The 15,873-nt window shown below is 34.0% G+C and overlaps 1 protein-coding gene across 1 annotated transcript; it reads right to left on the reverse strand.

Annotated features, from left to right (window-relative positions):
* Positions 1-2,870: 2,870 nt before the first annotated feature.
* Positions 2,871-15,125, reverse strand: LOC108759277 (ATP-binding cassette sub-family G member 4; the record flags this gene model as incomplete). Its single annotated transcript, XM_018504631.1, has 7 exons — positions 2,871-3,867; positions 4,253-4,509; positions 10,216-10,476; positions 11,499-11,615; positions 12,266-12,505; positions 14,495-14,642; positions 14,889-15,125. Coding segments are annotated over 7 exons (1,599 nt in total), but the record flags the coding sequence as incomplete, so codon positions are not given.
* Between the last annotated feature and the right edge of the window lie 748 nt (positions 15,126-15,873).

Genomic DNA, 15,873 nt, shown 5'->3' on the forward strand with positions numbered 1-15,873 from the left:
ACCTTCAGAAATGTGGGCGGCAAGTAACTGTAGCGACTGAAGAGATGCAATTACATATTGCTCAATCATTTGTTGATAATCCGCATCTCAGTTTACGTAGAGCAAGTGACGAGCATAATGTTTCTCATGAAACAGTGCGAAAAGTCTTGAAAAGTATAAAATTTCACCCCTACAAGATCCATTTGGTACAAGAGCTTAATGAAGATGATCCTGATCGTCGGATTGAATTTTGTGAAACGATGATGAACAAAATCGACGAAGATCCTGCCTTTTTATACAACATAGTTTTCTCAGACGAATCTACTTTCACTTTAAAAGGTGAAGTTAACAGACATAATTGTAGATATTGGTCCGACACAAATCCTGACTGGATGATGGACAGTCACACTCAATATCCACAAAAGGTAAATGTTTGGGCTGGTTTGCTGAATAATGCATTAATAGGCCCTTTCTTTATCGATGGTAATCTGAATGCAGCAAAATATGAAGATTTACTGAGAAATCAAATTATCCCAAGAGTAAGAGAGGTAGCTGGTGATAATTTTGTCAATACATGGTTTCAACAAGATGGAGCTGCCCCTCACTATGGTAGGGATGTTCGAGCTTATTTAAATGATCAGTTTTCTCATAGGTGGATTGGAAGAAGAGGCGAAATCGAGTGGCCTGCTAGGTCTCCAGATTTGACGCCTCCCGATTATTTTCTCTGGGGATATTTAAAGAGTAAAGTGTATGCTACTCAACCACAGAACTTAAATGAACTTCGGCTTCGAATTTTGCAAGAAGCAGCCTTGATTGATGGAGATATGATTCGTAGTAGCGTGACTCCTTTTTATAGTCGCATAGCTTTTTGTCAAGAAGTTCAAGGTTTTCAATTCGAACATCTCCACTGAATTTGACAGAATCAGATTACCAACAACAAGAAGAGACAAAGGAAAACTATTTTCAAAGGTCGATTACTGTAGGGAGTACGTGAGAGGCGAGGGGACTCACTGTAATCAAGCACCCCGAATAGTGAGAGGCGAGGGGACTCACTGTAATCCAGCACCCCGAATAGTGAGAGGCAAGGGGACTCACTGTAATCAAGCACCCCGAATAGTGAGAGGCGAGGGGACTCACTGTAATCAAGCACCCCAGAGGGGGCATTCATCTACTACGTCCACGCTCGTTGCCCCTGGGTAATGCTAAAAGTAGATGTAATTTAGCATGAAACAATGTTCATCAAATAACTCCGCCATAAATGATCGCAACGCCCTCTATGAGTAGTGTTTTGGATTCGTCTCGAAATTACCTTTTAAATGAGCCCCCACTCGCCCTATGTTGCCATTTAAGATTTTCGACCCCCCTCGCACCCCCCCGGTCCCTTTGGAGGTGGGGGGGCGCCACCCCCCGCAGAAAGTAGATTTTTTGAAAAATCGTTTCACGTGTTTCAGCGTTTTTTTTTAATGTTGGAAGTTGTCGAAATATTTGACCGTCCCGGTACATAATTGACACCCTGTATAATTGATAACTTCATAATTATAAGATAATTCTTATCTTTCTCTCTTGATTATACATATCTTCATTGATACTAAAACGTAAAAGAATAGTTAATGTTAGGATTATAAACCATATTACATAAATAAATATGTACTCATATACAGGGTGTTTCAGAAATAGTTGGCCAAACTTTAAGAGCATATTCCACTCATTGTAAAGATGAAAAAAAGTCATAAATATGGATTCGGAAACGCTTCCTTTCCAAGTTATAAACATTTTTTTATTTTATACTTATACCTATATTTTATTTTATACTTATATCTATATTTTATACTTATATCTATATTTTATTTTATATACTTGTATTTTTTATTTTATACTACATTCATATTTTTATTACAGAAATTGCTGGAAATTATTTTCTTCCGCGTCGATGCATGCTTTACATCGACGTCGCATGGATTGTCGAAGGCGTTCCAAAATTCTCGGAGTATTTCGTATTTTTTCACACAGTGTACGATATTCTCTCCTGTTACTGTGGAAGTACTCCGAAATCGTATTATCGCTGCGTATGAAAAAATATAAAATACTCCGAGAATTGTTGAAGGTCTTCGACAATCCATGCGACGTCGATGTGAAGCATCCATGCGGAAGGAAATCATTTCCAGCAATTTCTGTAATGAAAATATAGATATAAGTATAAAATAAAAAATAGATACAAGTATAAAATAAAATTAAGTATAAAATAAAATATAAACACAAGTATAAAATAAAATATAGATATAAGTATAAAATAAAAAAATGTTTATAACATGGAAAGGAAGCGTTTTCGAACCCATGTTTACATTTTTTCATCCTTACAATGAATGGAATATGCTCTAGAGTACGTTTCCATTGAGCGCGTCATGCATCGCGTCGTGAAAGAGAGAAAGATAGAAGTTTATATATATGTATACACAACCCCTCTCTTTCTCTCCTTCGACGACGCGACGCGTGACGCGCTCAGTGGAAACGTATCCTTAGAGTTTAGCCAACTATTTCTGAAACATCCTGTATAAATTTGCAGGCCTATTAATTGGTGATGGGATTGTATTACTTTGGATTGTATCGTTTTGTATAAGGATTTGGAAAACATGTAAAAATGACAACGTGAAATAAAGGAAATAAAAGTAAATTAATTTATTCAACGATTTGTAATAACTCTTAAAGAATGACTCATAGAAAAACAGTCTAAAAAAAGAACCAATTTCTCTTAGAAAAATTGATACAATATATTTATTTTCATTTTATATTTTTCTCTATAAAATACGGTCGCTACAGAAAAAAAGATCGTACTTTTTATGATAAGATATATGCAAATAGAGAGTGCAAAGTATTTAATTAACAAAGCCTTTACATGTATTTAGGCAATTTCACATATCCATAGAATAATACTAAAAACGCAAATTAAATAAACACTAAAGATTAAACTAAAATATATCAAATTGTTTAGGGTTTTAAATACAATTCTAAACTATAATAACGACGTTCAATGCGCGCTGTATCATGTATATATGTCCTTATCACTTAGGCTTACATATATACAGATATTCTGCTTTGTGTAAACCTTATACTTTGTTTATATATAAACCTTGCCTTTTAATACCACCGCTTTTTATAAACAGAATTGCTGGCGATTACAGCGTCTTGTTTCGATTAATACAAAATAATTCGGATTAGTACTTTATTTCGCTAAATAGAGTACTTTAAAAAGCCCGTCTGCAACTGGTAGCTTTACAAGATTCGATGATGACACCCAGTCTTCTTTGATTCGATAAAAAACATTCTCAAAGTGCCGTAGAACATCATCTCGTATCCAGCGAGATTAAGGTCTAAAGAAATAATGACTTTACTAATATCATCCAATTTTCTTAGTTTCCAAAATTTCTCTCATGGAATTAATTCGTATTTTCGCGTTTTCCGTGGGGAAAGCGTCTCAGAATTTTTATGTCGTTTCTCAAAGAGACTGCCCGCAATACCACAAATACTGTATTTAATAGGATCATATTTGATTCATCTTCTATTGAGCTTGCACCAAAGCGCGCTGGCCGTTAGAAGATGCATCAGCACCCCGATACCGAGGACGAGTATCAGATTATTGATCACACTTATATCATTGATTTCCATTTCTTTGAGAAACGTGCTTGGTTTCTTATAGTGACAATAAAATTCGTCACACAATAAGTCCATTCTATCGTATCCGTATACAGTATATATCAGACTATGGAAACTAGCACGGAAGTATGATATATGAAACATCCAGCGGAACGCTTGCGGCGTATCGAAGTAACGTATGCAGAAGCCGAAGATGGAGAACAGTACCGCGATTATCGGGCCAATAAAGACGGCAATCTGTAAAGAATTATGAAAAATTCAGTGTCTTTTTTCTGCATCACATGTAAAATTGAATATTTTTAACACATCCAATCGCAATAAATCCGGATTATATAGATATAAATATGCACATGTGCGTTTACATGTAAGAGTATAAATATTTTTCGAGAATTTTAACCTTTATATCTTTTTTTCCACATATCTCACCTCGTCGTTGACTAGATTTTCGGAATAAGAGTAACTCTTTTTACTCCTAAATACCAATAGCGGTCTAAAATTTTAATTAGGATCCGAGTTACAAGAATTTAATTAATATGCACATCTATCGCATAACTTTAAATCCAAAATAAATTCAAGATTTTACAGTGTTACTTAAAAAAGCAAGCATTCCAAAGAGATTTACCTTAATTGGCGTGGTAACGCCGATGAAGAAACCCCATGCTTGCGCCGTCAGGCTGGCAGCTATGCTAACTACATTGAAGAATATTATACGATTCGTTTCTACGGGCTGTGCAGTCAACCAGTAGCTCACTATCAGATACGACGCCGCACATGCCGCTTGAAAAGGTATCTCGACTAGTAATATGCTGATATAATACGGCGCCAGCCGGTACCAACGATTGAAATGCTCCCTCATGAGAATTTGCATCTCCAGTGGAACTGAAACAAAGAGGCGCATAAACAGAAACTGAATACTCATTGAATACCAAGATAATGATCCCCGAAGTAAAAATTCTAATAAAAAAAACTAGGTAACTACGATGAAACTGCGGTTAACTTGATCAATAATTAATTCATTGAATAAAATCTATACTAATTTATTAGGACCTTGAATAAGATGTGTGTGAAGTTAGCCCCCCTTTTTTTAAAAATTAAAATTTTGACAATTGTTCCAGATTGTTCTGAGTTTGTTCTACATTGTTCCAAAGCGATCTTATTCCAAATCGTTCTCCAATAAAAGGAAAAAACGAATTTTTTTTGCTAGCCCCCCTTTTTTGGAATATCAAACAATTTTTTTTTGCTACAGATTGTTCTAGTTGTTCTAATCATTGTTCCAAAAGAACAATTCCATATGACGAACAGAAATGGCAGAAAACAAAAAAACATTTTCTTATCAGGCACCCCTTCTCTTAATATTCGAAAAATTCATTATCGCGATAAATTGTTCTAGTTGTTCCAAACATTGTTCCAAAAGAACAATTTCGTAAATCAAACGGAAAACGAGAAAAATAAAAAATAAACGTTTTTCAACAAACAAAGGCTCCGACAAAAAGAAAAGGTACAATCTCTTTAGCCCAATGCAGAATTTTATATTTTCAGTTGTTCTAGTTCTGAGAAACATAATTCTGCAATATGAATCATCCAACGCTACTAGTTCTCCCAAAAATCGAAAAAAATCCATATTTTTGCATCAACCATCAAGAGTAAAGGTGCGCTTCCTCTCTTGTTCCAGTCGAGAACTTTTTGTTCTGAGTTGTTCTAGTCCTGAGAAACATAGTTCTGCATTATGAATCATCCAACGCTACTGGTTCTCCCAAAAATCGAAAAAAATCCATATTTTTGCATCAACCATCAAGAGTAAAGGTGCGCTTCCTCTCTTGTTCCAGTCGAGAACTTTTTGTTCTGAGTTGTTCTAGTCCTGAGAAACATAGTTCTGCATTATGAATCATCCAACGCTACTGGTTCTCCCAAAAATCAAAAATTTCGATTTTTGGGAGAACCAGTAGCGTTGGATGATTCATAATGCAGAATTATGTTTCTCAGGACTAGAACAACTGAAAATATAAAATTCTGCGTTAGGATAAGGAGATTGTACCTTTTCTTTTTGTCGGAGCCTTTGTTTGTTGAAAAACGTTTATTTTTTATTTTTCTCGTTTTCCGTTTGATTTACCAAATTGTCCTTTTGGGACAATGTTTGGAACAACTAGAACAATTTATCGCAATAATGAATTTTTCGAATATTAAGAAAAGGGGTGTCGGATAAGAAAATGTTTTTTTGTTTTCTGCCATTTCTGTTCGTCATATGGAATTGTTCTTTTGGAACAAGGTTTAGAACAACTAGAACAATCTTTAGCAAAAAAAAATTGTTTGATATTCTAAAAAAGGGGGGCTAGCAAAAAAAATTCGTTTTTTCCTTTTATTGGAGAACGATTTGGAATAAGATGATATCGCTTTGGAACAATGCAGAACAAACTCAGAACAATCTGGAACAATTGTCAAAATTTTAATTTTCAAAAAAAGGGGGGCTAACTTCACACACATTTGAATAAGTTCTCGCTGATTTTTCGTTAAAAGTAATGCTTTATTTTTAAAAAGTCGTAAAAAACATGTCACTGAAAGTATTTTCCATCGCTAGCCACTACTTTTTTCCATCTTTCTGGCAGCATTTGAATTCCACATCGGAAAAACGACACGTCTTTTGAGGCTATCCAAGAGTCGACCCATTTTTTGGCAACATCATAAGAATGAAAGTGCTACTCAACCAGCCCATGTGCCATCGATCGGAACAGGTGATAATCGGAAGGGTCAATGTCTGGTGAATACGGTGGGTGGGGTAGGACTTCCCATTTAAGCGTTTCCAAGTAGGTTTTCACCGGTTGTGCAACATGTGGCCGTGCGTTGTCATGTTGCAAAATCACTTTGTCGTGTCTCTGCTCGTATAGCGGCCGTTTTTCCTTCAATGCTTGGCTCAAATGCATCAATTGTAGTCGATAGCGAGCTCCCGTAATGGTTTCGTTCGGTTTGAGCAGCTCATAATAAACTACACCCAGCTGATCCCACCAAATGTAGAGCAGAAGCTTAGAACCATGGATATTCGGCTTTGCCGATGATGTTGATGCATGGCCGGGCTTACCCCACGATCTTTTACGCTTAGGGTTATCCTAGTGTATCCACTTTTCATCGCCAGTCACGATACCATGCAAAAACCCTTTCCTTTTCTGCCGTTGAAGCAGCTGTTCACACGTGAAAAGACGCCATTCGACGTCTCTTAACTTCAACTCGTACGGCACCCAATGTCCTTGCTTTTGAATCATTCCTAATAATTTCAAACGTTTCGAAATTGTGTGATCAACTCCTAATGATTCTGCAAGTTCAGCTAGCGTCTGACATGAGTCTTCATGCAGTAATGCCTCCAATTCTTCGTCTTCAAACTTTTTCGGTGCGCCAGAGCGTTCTTTATCTTCAACATCAAAATCATGATTTTTGAAGCGTCTAAACCAATCTCTGCATGTTGTTTCCGACAGAGCATGGTCGCCGTAAGTCTCAACAAGAATTCTGTGTGCTTCAGTTGCAGATTTTTTTTTGGATAAAGTAGTACAGTAAAATTCCCTGCAAATACTCTTTTGTTGGCACGAAACTCGACATGTTTAACACTATGAAACAAAAAGTTGTTTACACTTCGGCGAGATGACATACTCTGAATTTCAAGCTTGCTTATCATAGTTCCTTATCGACGTGTTCCTATCTTCAACTACACGCACGCAGTTCTGTTAAAGCGATCTGTTGGAAAACAGCGAGAACTTATTCAAGGTCCCAATATTAATCCGTGGTAGAATAATTTTTTTGATGTTTAATAAATAGAAAAAGAGAAGGATAATATAATTAGAAATTTTGCTTGAAGTCTTTTTTTTTAATTCTGTATTAAGCTGATCTAATTAACAACCTAATTAATCATAGTCCGATTGAAGTCACTTCTAAAAATACACAGTTTATATATAATGCATCGAAATGGGAAATATAATTTCGCATTTGCATATTGTGAATGAAAAAATTTTATACGCGGAACACAGGAAGAAATAAAATCGTAGAGATTATTCACCACGTAAACAAACGAAATATTTAAATGAATTGCTCGTATAGTTTGATTCTCTATAATTTTTCTATGAACAATCAATCATCATTTTTCTATTTAGCTTTATTCATCTTTCTTCTATATCAAATGAATTGTTCACCGACAGAATTACGCAAGATTTGATGAATTGTTGTGAGAATTTATCCGAACTGTACATTGAGATAGCTATTATTTGTTCAGGATTATCGGGACAAATTATCAAATCGGATAATTCACGATAAATTACTCAGATAGAGCACGCATCAAAACTCTAAAGAGAGATATTACGTTATTAATCACTTTCGGTTTAAATCAATTTTCCTCGAAGCTATAGAGATGGACCAAGGTGAGTCAGGTGGTCGCTCTATGAAATTTAATCACACAGCTATGGCAGAGATATTCGCATTTCCTTGACCTACATCTCAGAATAATGACAGCGCGCTAAGCGTTCACGAATATTACATAGAGTTTGATGCAACAACAGTGAAGATAATTACGGTTGACCACAGTATTTCGAAAGATAAGTAAAATTAGTGACGACAGTTCTGGACAAATGTAATGATTAACATTTTCAACATTTAAAAACAAAATTAAATAATATATACATATATGTGTATAATTATAATCTCTACGTGTATATACATATATAAAATTATGTTAAAATATGTAAAATTATATACATATATAAAATTTTGGAAATCAAATAGATCCGAAGTGAAATCTGTTTCTACTATAGCAGATCACAAATAATAAAATGATATTGAAGTAATGAAAAAACAGGTGAAATCTAGCTTTCAATATTATTCGATCTAGCATGCATGGCGTTGCGAAGGTAAAACACAAAAAAAAACGACTAGTGTGTTTTCGTTCGATGAAGTGAAATTGTTGCACGCTTTAGAAAATAAAAATTACAGCAATTGCAGCATATTGGCACCCGCAGTTAAATATTTCCTCTGATAGAATTCACGAACGTAACACGATGGCAATTAATATATTCGTCGGTATATTCAATTTAAATAAACATCGTATTTATTAAGTGAAATCTCGTCATGATAATCCTGCAAAATTGATAAAGATCAATTGAAGCGTGTAATGGATTACGCAATTGTAATGTAAATATTAAATAAAGTTAAGAGGTAACGCCACTCTAGAGCTCGAAAAAAAGACGTGTTTTTGATCATTTTTTACGGAGATATAATAAAGGAAATGAGAAATCTGTTTATAGGAATTTATTATACATGTTCTGAAGTAAATAAAAAAATATTTTAATTAACATTTTTAAATAAAATGGCGGCTACATGATACGAAACTCGAGACCACCTCTCGAAGGGCCGGAAAAGTTTCTCCCACAATTTTCAATCTGCAACAAAAAACCAAAATTTTTTGAAAACTATATATGATTGGCTACAGAAGTACGTAGGGGATTTTGAAAATATTGAATTTAAAAAAAATAGTGCTTATCTGAAAAAAAAATTTATTTTTCGGTAAAAAAAATTTCACCGTAAATTGTTTATAACAAAAAAAGTTGACAAAATATCAAAAAACCCCTACGTACTTCTTTAGTCAATCATATGTAGTTTTCAAAAAATTTTAGTTTTTTGTTTCAGATTGAAAATTGTGGGAGAAACTTTTCGGGCCCTTCGGCGAGAAGTGGTCTCGAGTTTCGTACCATGTAACCGCCATTTTGTTTAAAAATGTTAATTAAAAAATTTTTTTATTTACTTTAGAACATGTATAATAAACTCCTATAAACAGATTTCCCATTTCCTTTATTGTATCTCCGTAAAAAATTATCAAAAACACATCTTTTTTTCGAGCTCTAAAATGGCGTTACCCCTTAAATTATGAGAAATTAAAAACAATCAAATGAAGTTGAAAAAATTGAATGGAAAATACAACCTAGGCTGTGTTCCAAAATTCATTGCCAGCGCTGAAAATCTACAGTTTACGTTATGTATACTATACATTTTCAGCACTGGCAGTGAATTTTGGAACACGGCCTTAGTTATGAATTCTTGTATATGATGCACGTTGCAGACGCATTTACCAACTGAGTTTATAAAAATCCATAAATTAAACACCTTATAAATAGATAATTCGATGTTATCATCGAGTTTAAGTTACATAATGTTTTTGAAAATTAAAAGATCTAAACGTCTTGGAGATGCTAATCGCTTTAATGACACACCACAATATTATATCAATATGACTAATAGGATCCGTCATTGCGATGATTAATGCGGCTAACACAGCTAATATATCACGTGTTTTGATAAATTACACGTTCTTCTTCTTTATCCAACATTATAAATTATTCAATTTATCGGGACCGAAAATCTCAATATATAGAACGAGGAACGTAAATTATATTTTTATCATTATTTTCATTGTAAAACCATGATAAAATATCAATTAAATTTACATTTACAATACTTACATCAATATATTATTATTAATCACTCATAGAAAAATAAGCATGGACATATTTTTGAATTTTATTAATTTAGATCAAGATATAATTTATAGCTACTTACAAGCAAGAGTAACAGCCATTTTGCCGGTGTAGACGAGAAGAAGCAATGATCCGTATAGATAAACATAATTTGCTAAGACATTAGCTCGATAGCCACTTCCCATGTACAGGTATCCGAAGATCACACCAATCAGCAGATGACAAAGCAATCGCGCCATCAATAACGAGTAGTCTCTTTTTAAGCTTAGCAATTGTCTTTTGTACAGAAGATAACACTGCGTCAGGAAACCGGCGGGTGGTGGCGGTTCCTTGATTCTGTTTGCTAGAATAATACATAGATAATGTAAATCAGCATTTTTTAATGATTATAATATAATGGTTGCAAACTAATTTAATAAATCTTCTCGTATAATTTTGTCAAAGCTCTTTGGTAATTTAATGTCTCGCATGCACAGGAATGTTAAGGTTAAAACAAAAATACAGATGTTTCATAATATGTCTATTAATAAGCAGAGAAGGAAAAAGAGAAAAAATAGAAAGAAACTACTTTGCATATATTTTTCAAGGAAGTTTTTATCATTCTTGCAGATAAGAAAAAAACCTTGTTTATATGAGTAAAGCGTAAGTATATAATAATAGAATATTTATAGACTAAAAAAAAATCCAAAATTAAAACTATCAAATAATTTTAATCTATTAAATATTCACATAATTTTTATAGGAAATAATCAAGTGTATTTATTATACCCATAAAAAAATACTAAAATATTCTCTTAAACAGATAAATTTTGCTGATTTATATAATTATGCCACTGCATTCTATAGATAAAGATAAGAGAAATAAATAAACACAGACTTATAAAAATTTTAATAAAAAATAGCAACAAAAAATGAAATGTTATAATAGGATACAGTATGATCTTATTAACATTTCAAAATATTAGTCATTTATGTCGACTGTTTTCAGCTGTTCTCAGCGGTTAACTTATCTTTTATCTGAATAACATCAATTCCATGGAATATGTAGAGTTTTTACAAAGAATTTTATGGTCAGCTAAGAAGCAACGTTTATGAGAGAAGTTGATATAATTAGATTGTATCATTCAGCAAAATTTTTTATCTGTAACAAGATTAATTTCGCTAGATTATATATTTTTTGTTATAATTTTGTATAAAGCTTAATGAATCTATTATAACATTTTTTGTATTTTTACTCCAAGAAACTAGTACAGTTTAATTATAGTCTAAGACATCTTCCATAAATGATCTGACAAATATTTCATCTACTTAAAATATAAGTTAGATTTAGGATCGAGGTAAAATTTCTGAAAAAAGTGACCTTACTTTCTTCAGGCAAACTCGTGGTAAGAGCGATCGTTTTCTGATCATTTGGTAAAGTTTCCGCCGCTGCCACCAGTTTATCGAGCGAAATACCATATTCGCCGATTGCTACCTCGAGGACTGAAACAAATTTAAGAATTCGATTTAAAAATCATTATTTCCAGAACTATGATTACTCGGTGTTGTGTAGAAACGCGCTTTCTAAGTGAATGTTGCCCATTTCAACATTCGCTGCGCACTTGCAATTAACTTTTATTGAAACACGTTGTTATGGGACGTTGACATGCGATTGTTTTTACTTTGTGTATTATTTTGATGCTTCGCAAATATATAAGCGCTTACAACAGATCGGATTCATAAGTAACAGGCTAAAGAGAAAAAGAGATCAGAGGAGGGATCTTTTTAAAAATAAATCATACCCCCTGCTGTATTTAATTGCATCAACAATATCAAACGCTTTCTAGATTTTAATCATTAACCTACAGAGTTAAATTGTTCAGACTATTGCCTAATTTATTTGAGACTATTACTGCACTCTAGTGTACTGAGTCAACTCGCTCTTGCATAATATCGTGCAATTTATGAAGTCTCTTTTCTCTTTTAGGATACGATTATTCGCGAAACGGAGCACTGTGGAATGCAGCTTCGATCCTTTTTTGCCGGTTATTTCGCATTCTGTTAGCTACGCATGACATTCACGTAACTAGCATTATCAACGAGAGATAGCTCGGACTTAAAATTACCTTATTTGTTTCAGTGAAACTACGTACCGAAATCAGCTGGATTGTGATAAGGCGGACAATGAGCACCGACAGAAGTCAAGTGCGGCAACAACGAACTAACCGAACCTCTATATATGCAGTAACCATTAGCCACCACATACAGGGAATCAAACATCTCCAGAAGCAAGGCACTCGGCTGATGAATCGTACAGATTACCGTACGCCTTTCTAATTCCGCCAACCGCTTCATAAGAGCGACGCATTGGCTGCACGAAGAGGAATCCAGACCTGAAAGGTCAATAATTAATGTCCTAGAAAACGGTAATACACATTCTGTGGAAAATACATTTCGCAATCGCCTTGCACGCAATGTATTAAGCACGGAATGAGAGATTCGAGTACAATCTCCTTGATATCTCATATTCCCATCTTTGCGTTATCTTGAGGAAACTTACAAATTGACGATGTGTAACAAGTATTATGTTTCTACGATGATGCAATCTCAACGATAGATCTAAGGTCTATCGTTCAGGTGCAGTAATATATATTATTAAGCAAGCGTAATTGAGACTAGAATTGAGAATGAGGTAATCGGAAATACACATCGCGAATCGCGAGACAGGTTGTTGCGAGAATTCTGCCAGTTCGCCTATCACGGTATAATATGATCATAATGTCACAACTTTTTTTAATCATGTAATCTGACATGAGTACAATGACGCTCAGTGTAAAATATTAAAGAATTGGAAAGTAAAATATTAATTTGTTATCGCATACAATTATTAACTACGTTACTTACGCGACACGATAATCGTTATTTTTGCCTTTGGCTACAGATGTAATGTGATATAAAAACAGAGATTTCTAATATCGAACAGTCGCGTTACAATGTTCATTATCTGTTTGTAACAAGATACAATTTTGCGATCGTCTGCATCAAATTTATACATATAAAACTTTAGAGATATCTAAATGAAACAAATAGTTAATAAAAACTATGAGCTACCCTAATAAAAATAAAAATCGAAGCGTAAATCGGATGTAATGGGAGTGTAATAAACGAGGTAACAGAAGAATCTTTATTTTAGACCGCATATGTGAGAAACACAATCAATACTAGAAATTCAAAACGCCTATTACGGTCCGAAGCTGGATCTTCATTGCTTTAAATAATTCAATCTTGAATTACTAATATACACTACACATACATATATGTACTTGCATATATACCATATTGTAGTCTTTTCCAACTGCGCGCCGAATTGTTTCTCCGGTCTATAAACGCAATTAAAACTACTGTAGTAATCGTTAATTAAATTGACAAGCAATTTTAATAATTCGATGCTACCATCAAGTATCATATTATAAAGATATTAATATGCTAAAACGGGAGGTATGTAACAGAAGCATAAACGAAACTTCTAAAAGACTTTTTTTTCTTTTTATGACTTTTATTATCCTGATGAAAATAAAAATCAGAGCGTAAGTCGAATGTAATGGGAGAGAAATTGAAACATCAAAATGTAAAAGAAGCATTTATGAAAGAAGTTTCGTTTACGCCTCTTAGAAGTTTTGTTTACGTTTCTGTTACTCTCCCATTACATTTGACTTACGCTCTGATTTTTATTTTCATCAGGGTAATAAAAGTCATAAAAAGAAAAAAAGTCTGGACAGACATAAATCCACGTAACAATAATAATTATCTTTCATTTTTTGTGCTATAATCATTTGCTTGCATATTAACGAACTATACTTATTAAGACATCATGACTGTTTTTATGTATTCTATTTGTCAGTTATGTATGTATGCGTGTGACTTGTGTGTGACTTTTGTGTGTGTGTGTGTGTGTGTGTGTGTGTGCGCGCGCGCGCGCGTGTGTGTGTGGCATAAAATATTCTCGTTCTGAAACATTCTACATTATTAATTAGCTATTATATGTTTCCTACTGAGCTTAATCACAATATCATTTAGCAAAGAAGTAAGGTGTCTGTTTACTGAAATTATTGTACATTTTATCTTCGAAGTATTTTATAGTATTCTTAACGTCCCTTTAATTTAATTTCCGACACTTTTATGTATCGAGTTTTTATAGTGTTTTTTTTATTTCTTAATTTTATTTTTATCTACTCACAATCAGATTTTACATAATCATAAAGCACTATACATTTGTCGTGAAATTATTCAAAAATTAATTAAAATTTCGTACTTTAATTGCTTTTTAAATAATATTATATAATATTAATATAAATATGACAGTTCGTATTTTTATTACTTACCAGTCGTTGGTTCATCAAGGAATAATACTGAAGGATTAGTTAATAGTTCCAAGGCGATATCGAGTCGTTTCTTTTGTCCGCCCGATAATTTTCCGCATAATGTGTCATAGCAACGGCTCAGTCCTAGCATTTCCAAGAGTTCTAAAACCTACATACGTATTCATCGAACGTAAAAAAGAATTACAAAATGCGACAGGGAACGTCTAGAGATAACGGAAAACGTAAATCAAATGTCGTGACGAAAATGAAGAAGAAACGAAGAGTTGATCAGGTCTTTCTCAAGTTTTCTTTCAAAACTGAATACAAGATATTTATTCGTTTCTTTTAAAGAGAAGTCAAATGAAGGAAAAATTTACAACGCAACAATTAAAATTGGTAGTTAATTGTCACAAACCTGAGAATGCTTATAAGCGGAACTGATTGTGTAACCAAGCTTCAAATGAGCGGCTAAAGTCATGGCTTCTCCTACGGTTATGTACGTTCTGATAATGGAGTCTTGCTGTATGTAACACGACGTCCTTTTCCATCGTTCACTATGTGGTACTCGAACCTTACCGTTGACCAGAACTTCGCCACTTACACCTGATACACTACACACCGTCACCGTTACATTTAAATTGATAAAACAGTACTATAATTTACATACAGTTACAATAAAAAAATTGTTGATCCGGATTTCTAACGAAAAATATTGAAAGATGTATATATAAAAAGGACGTGAAGTTTCCATAAATATGTTCACGCGACTGATTTGTCTTAAAAAGTACGATGTACCAGGTATGTAAATATGAAACCGGAATTTTTTAATAGAAAATACACGTTTATTGCATGGAAATGATAAAAAACATTTTATTCGAAGTATTGCCCATCGCTAGCTATACATTTTTCCCACTTGTCTGACAATTTGTGGATGCCATGCCAAAAAAATTGTTGCTCTTTTGAGCCAAACCAGTCATCTAGCCATTTTCGTACATCTTCGTAAGAAGTGAAGCGCTGCTGAGCAAGTGCGTGTCCCATCGATGCAAACAAGTAGTAATCGGACGGAGCCAAGTCTGGTAAGTAAGCTGCATGCGAAAGTATTCCCCAACCAAACGCCTCAATCGTTTCCTTGACCAGTTTTACTGTGTGTGATGGTGCATTATCATGAAGCAAAATCACTTTGTGTTGCCTTTTTTAATATTCCGGTCGTTTATTTCACGCAAAGCTTGATTCAAATTGATCATTTGTTGTCGGTAGCGTTCAGTATTAACGGTTTCGCCAGGTTTTAGCAGCTCATAATAGATAGAACACCTTTCTGATCTCACCAAACACAGAGCATTGTCTTCCGTCCATAGCGATTTGGCCTTGCAGTCGATGTCGATGGTTCGCCTGGAGTTACC

Source organism: Trachymyrmex cornetzi, unplaced genomic scaffold (assembly GCF_001594075.2).
Source record: "Trachymyrmex cornetzi isolate Tcor2-1 unplaced genomic scaffold, Tcor1.1 scaffold1778, whole genome shotgun sequence".
NCBI lineage: Eukaryota > Metazoa > Arthropoda > Insecta > Hymenoptera > Formicidae > Trachymyrmex > Trachymyrmex cornetzi.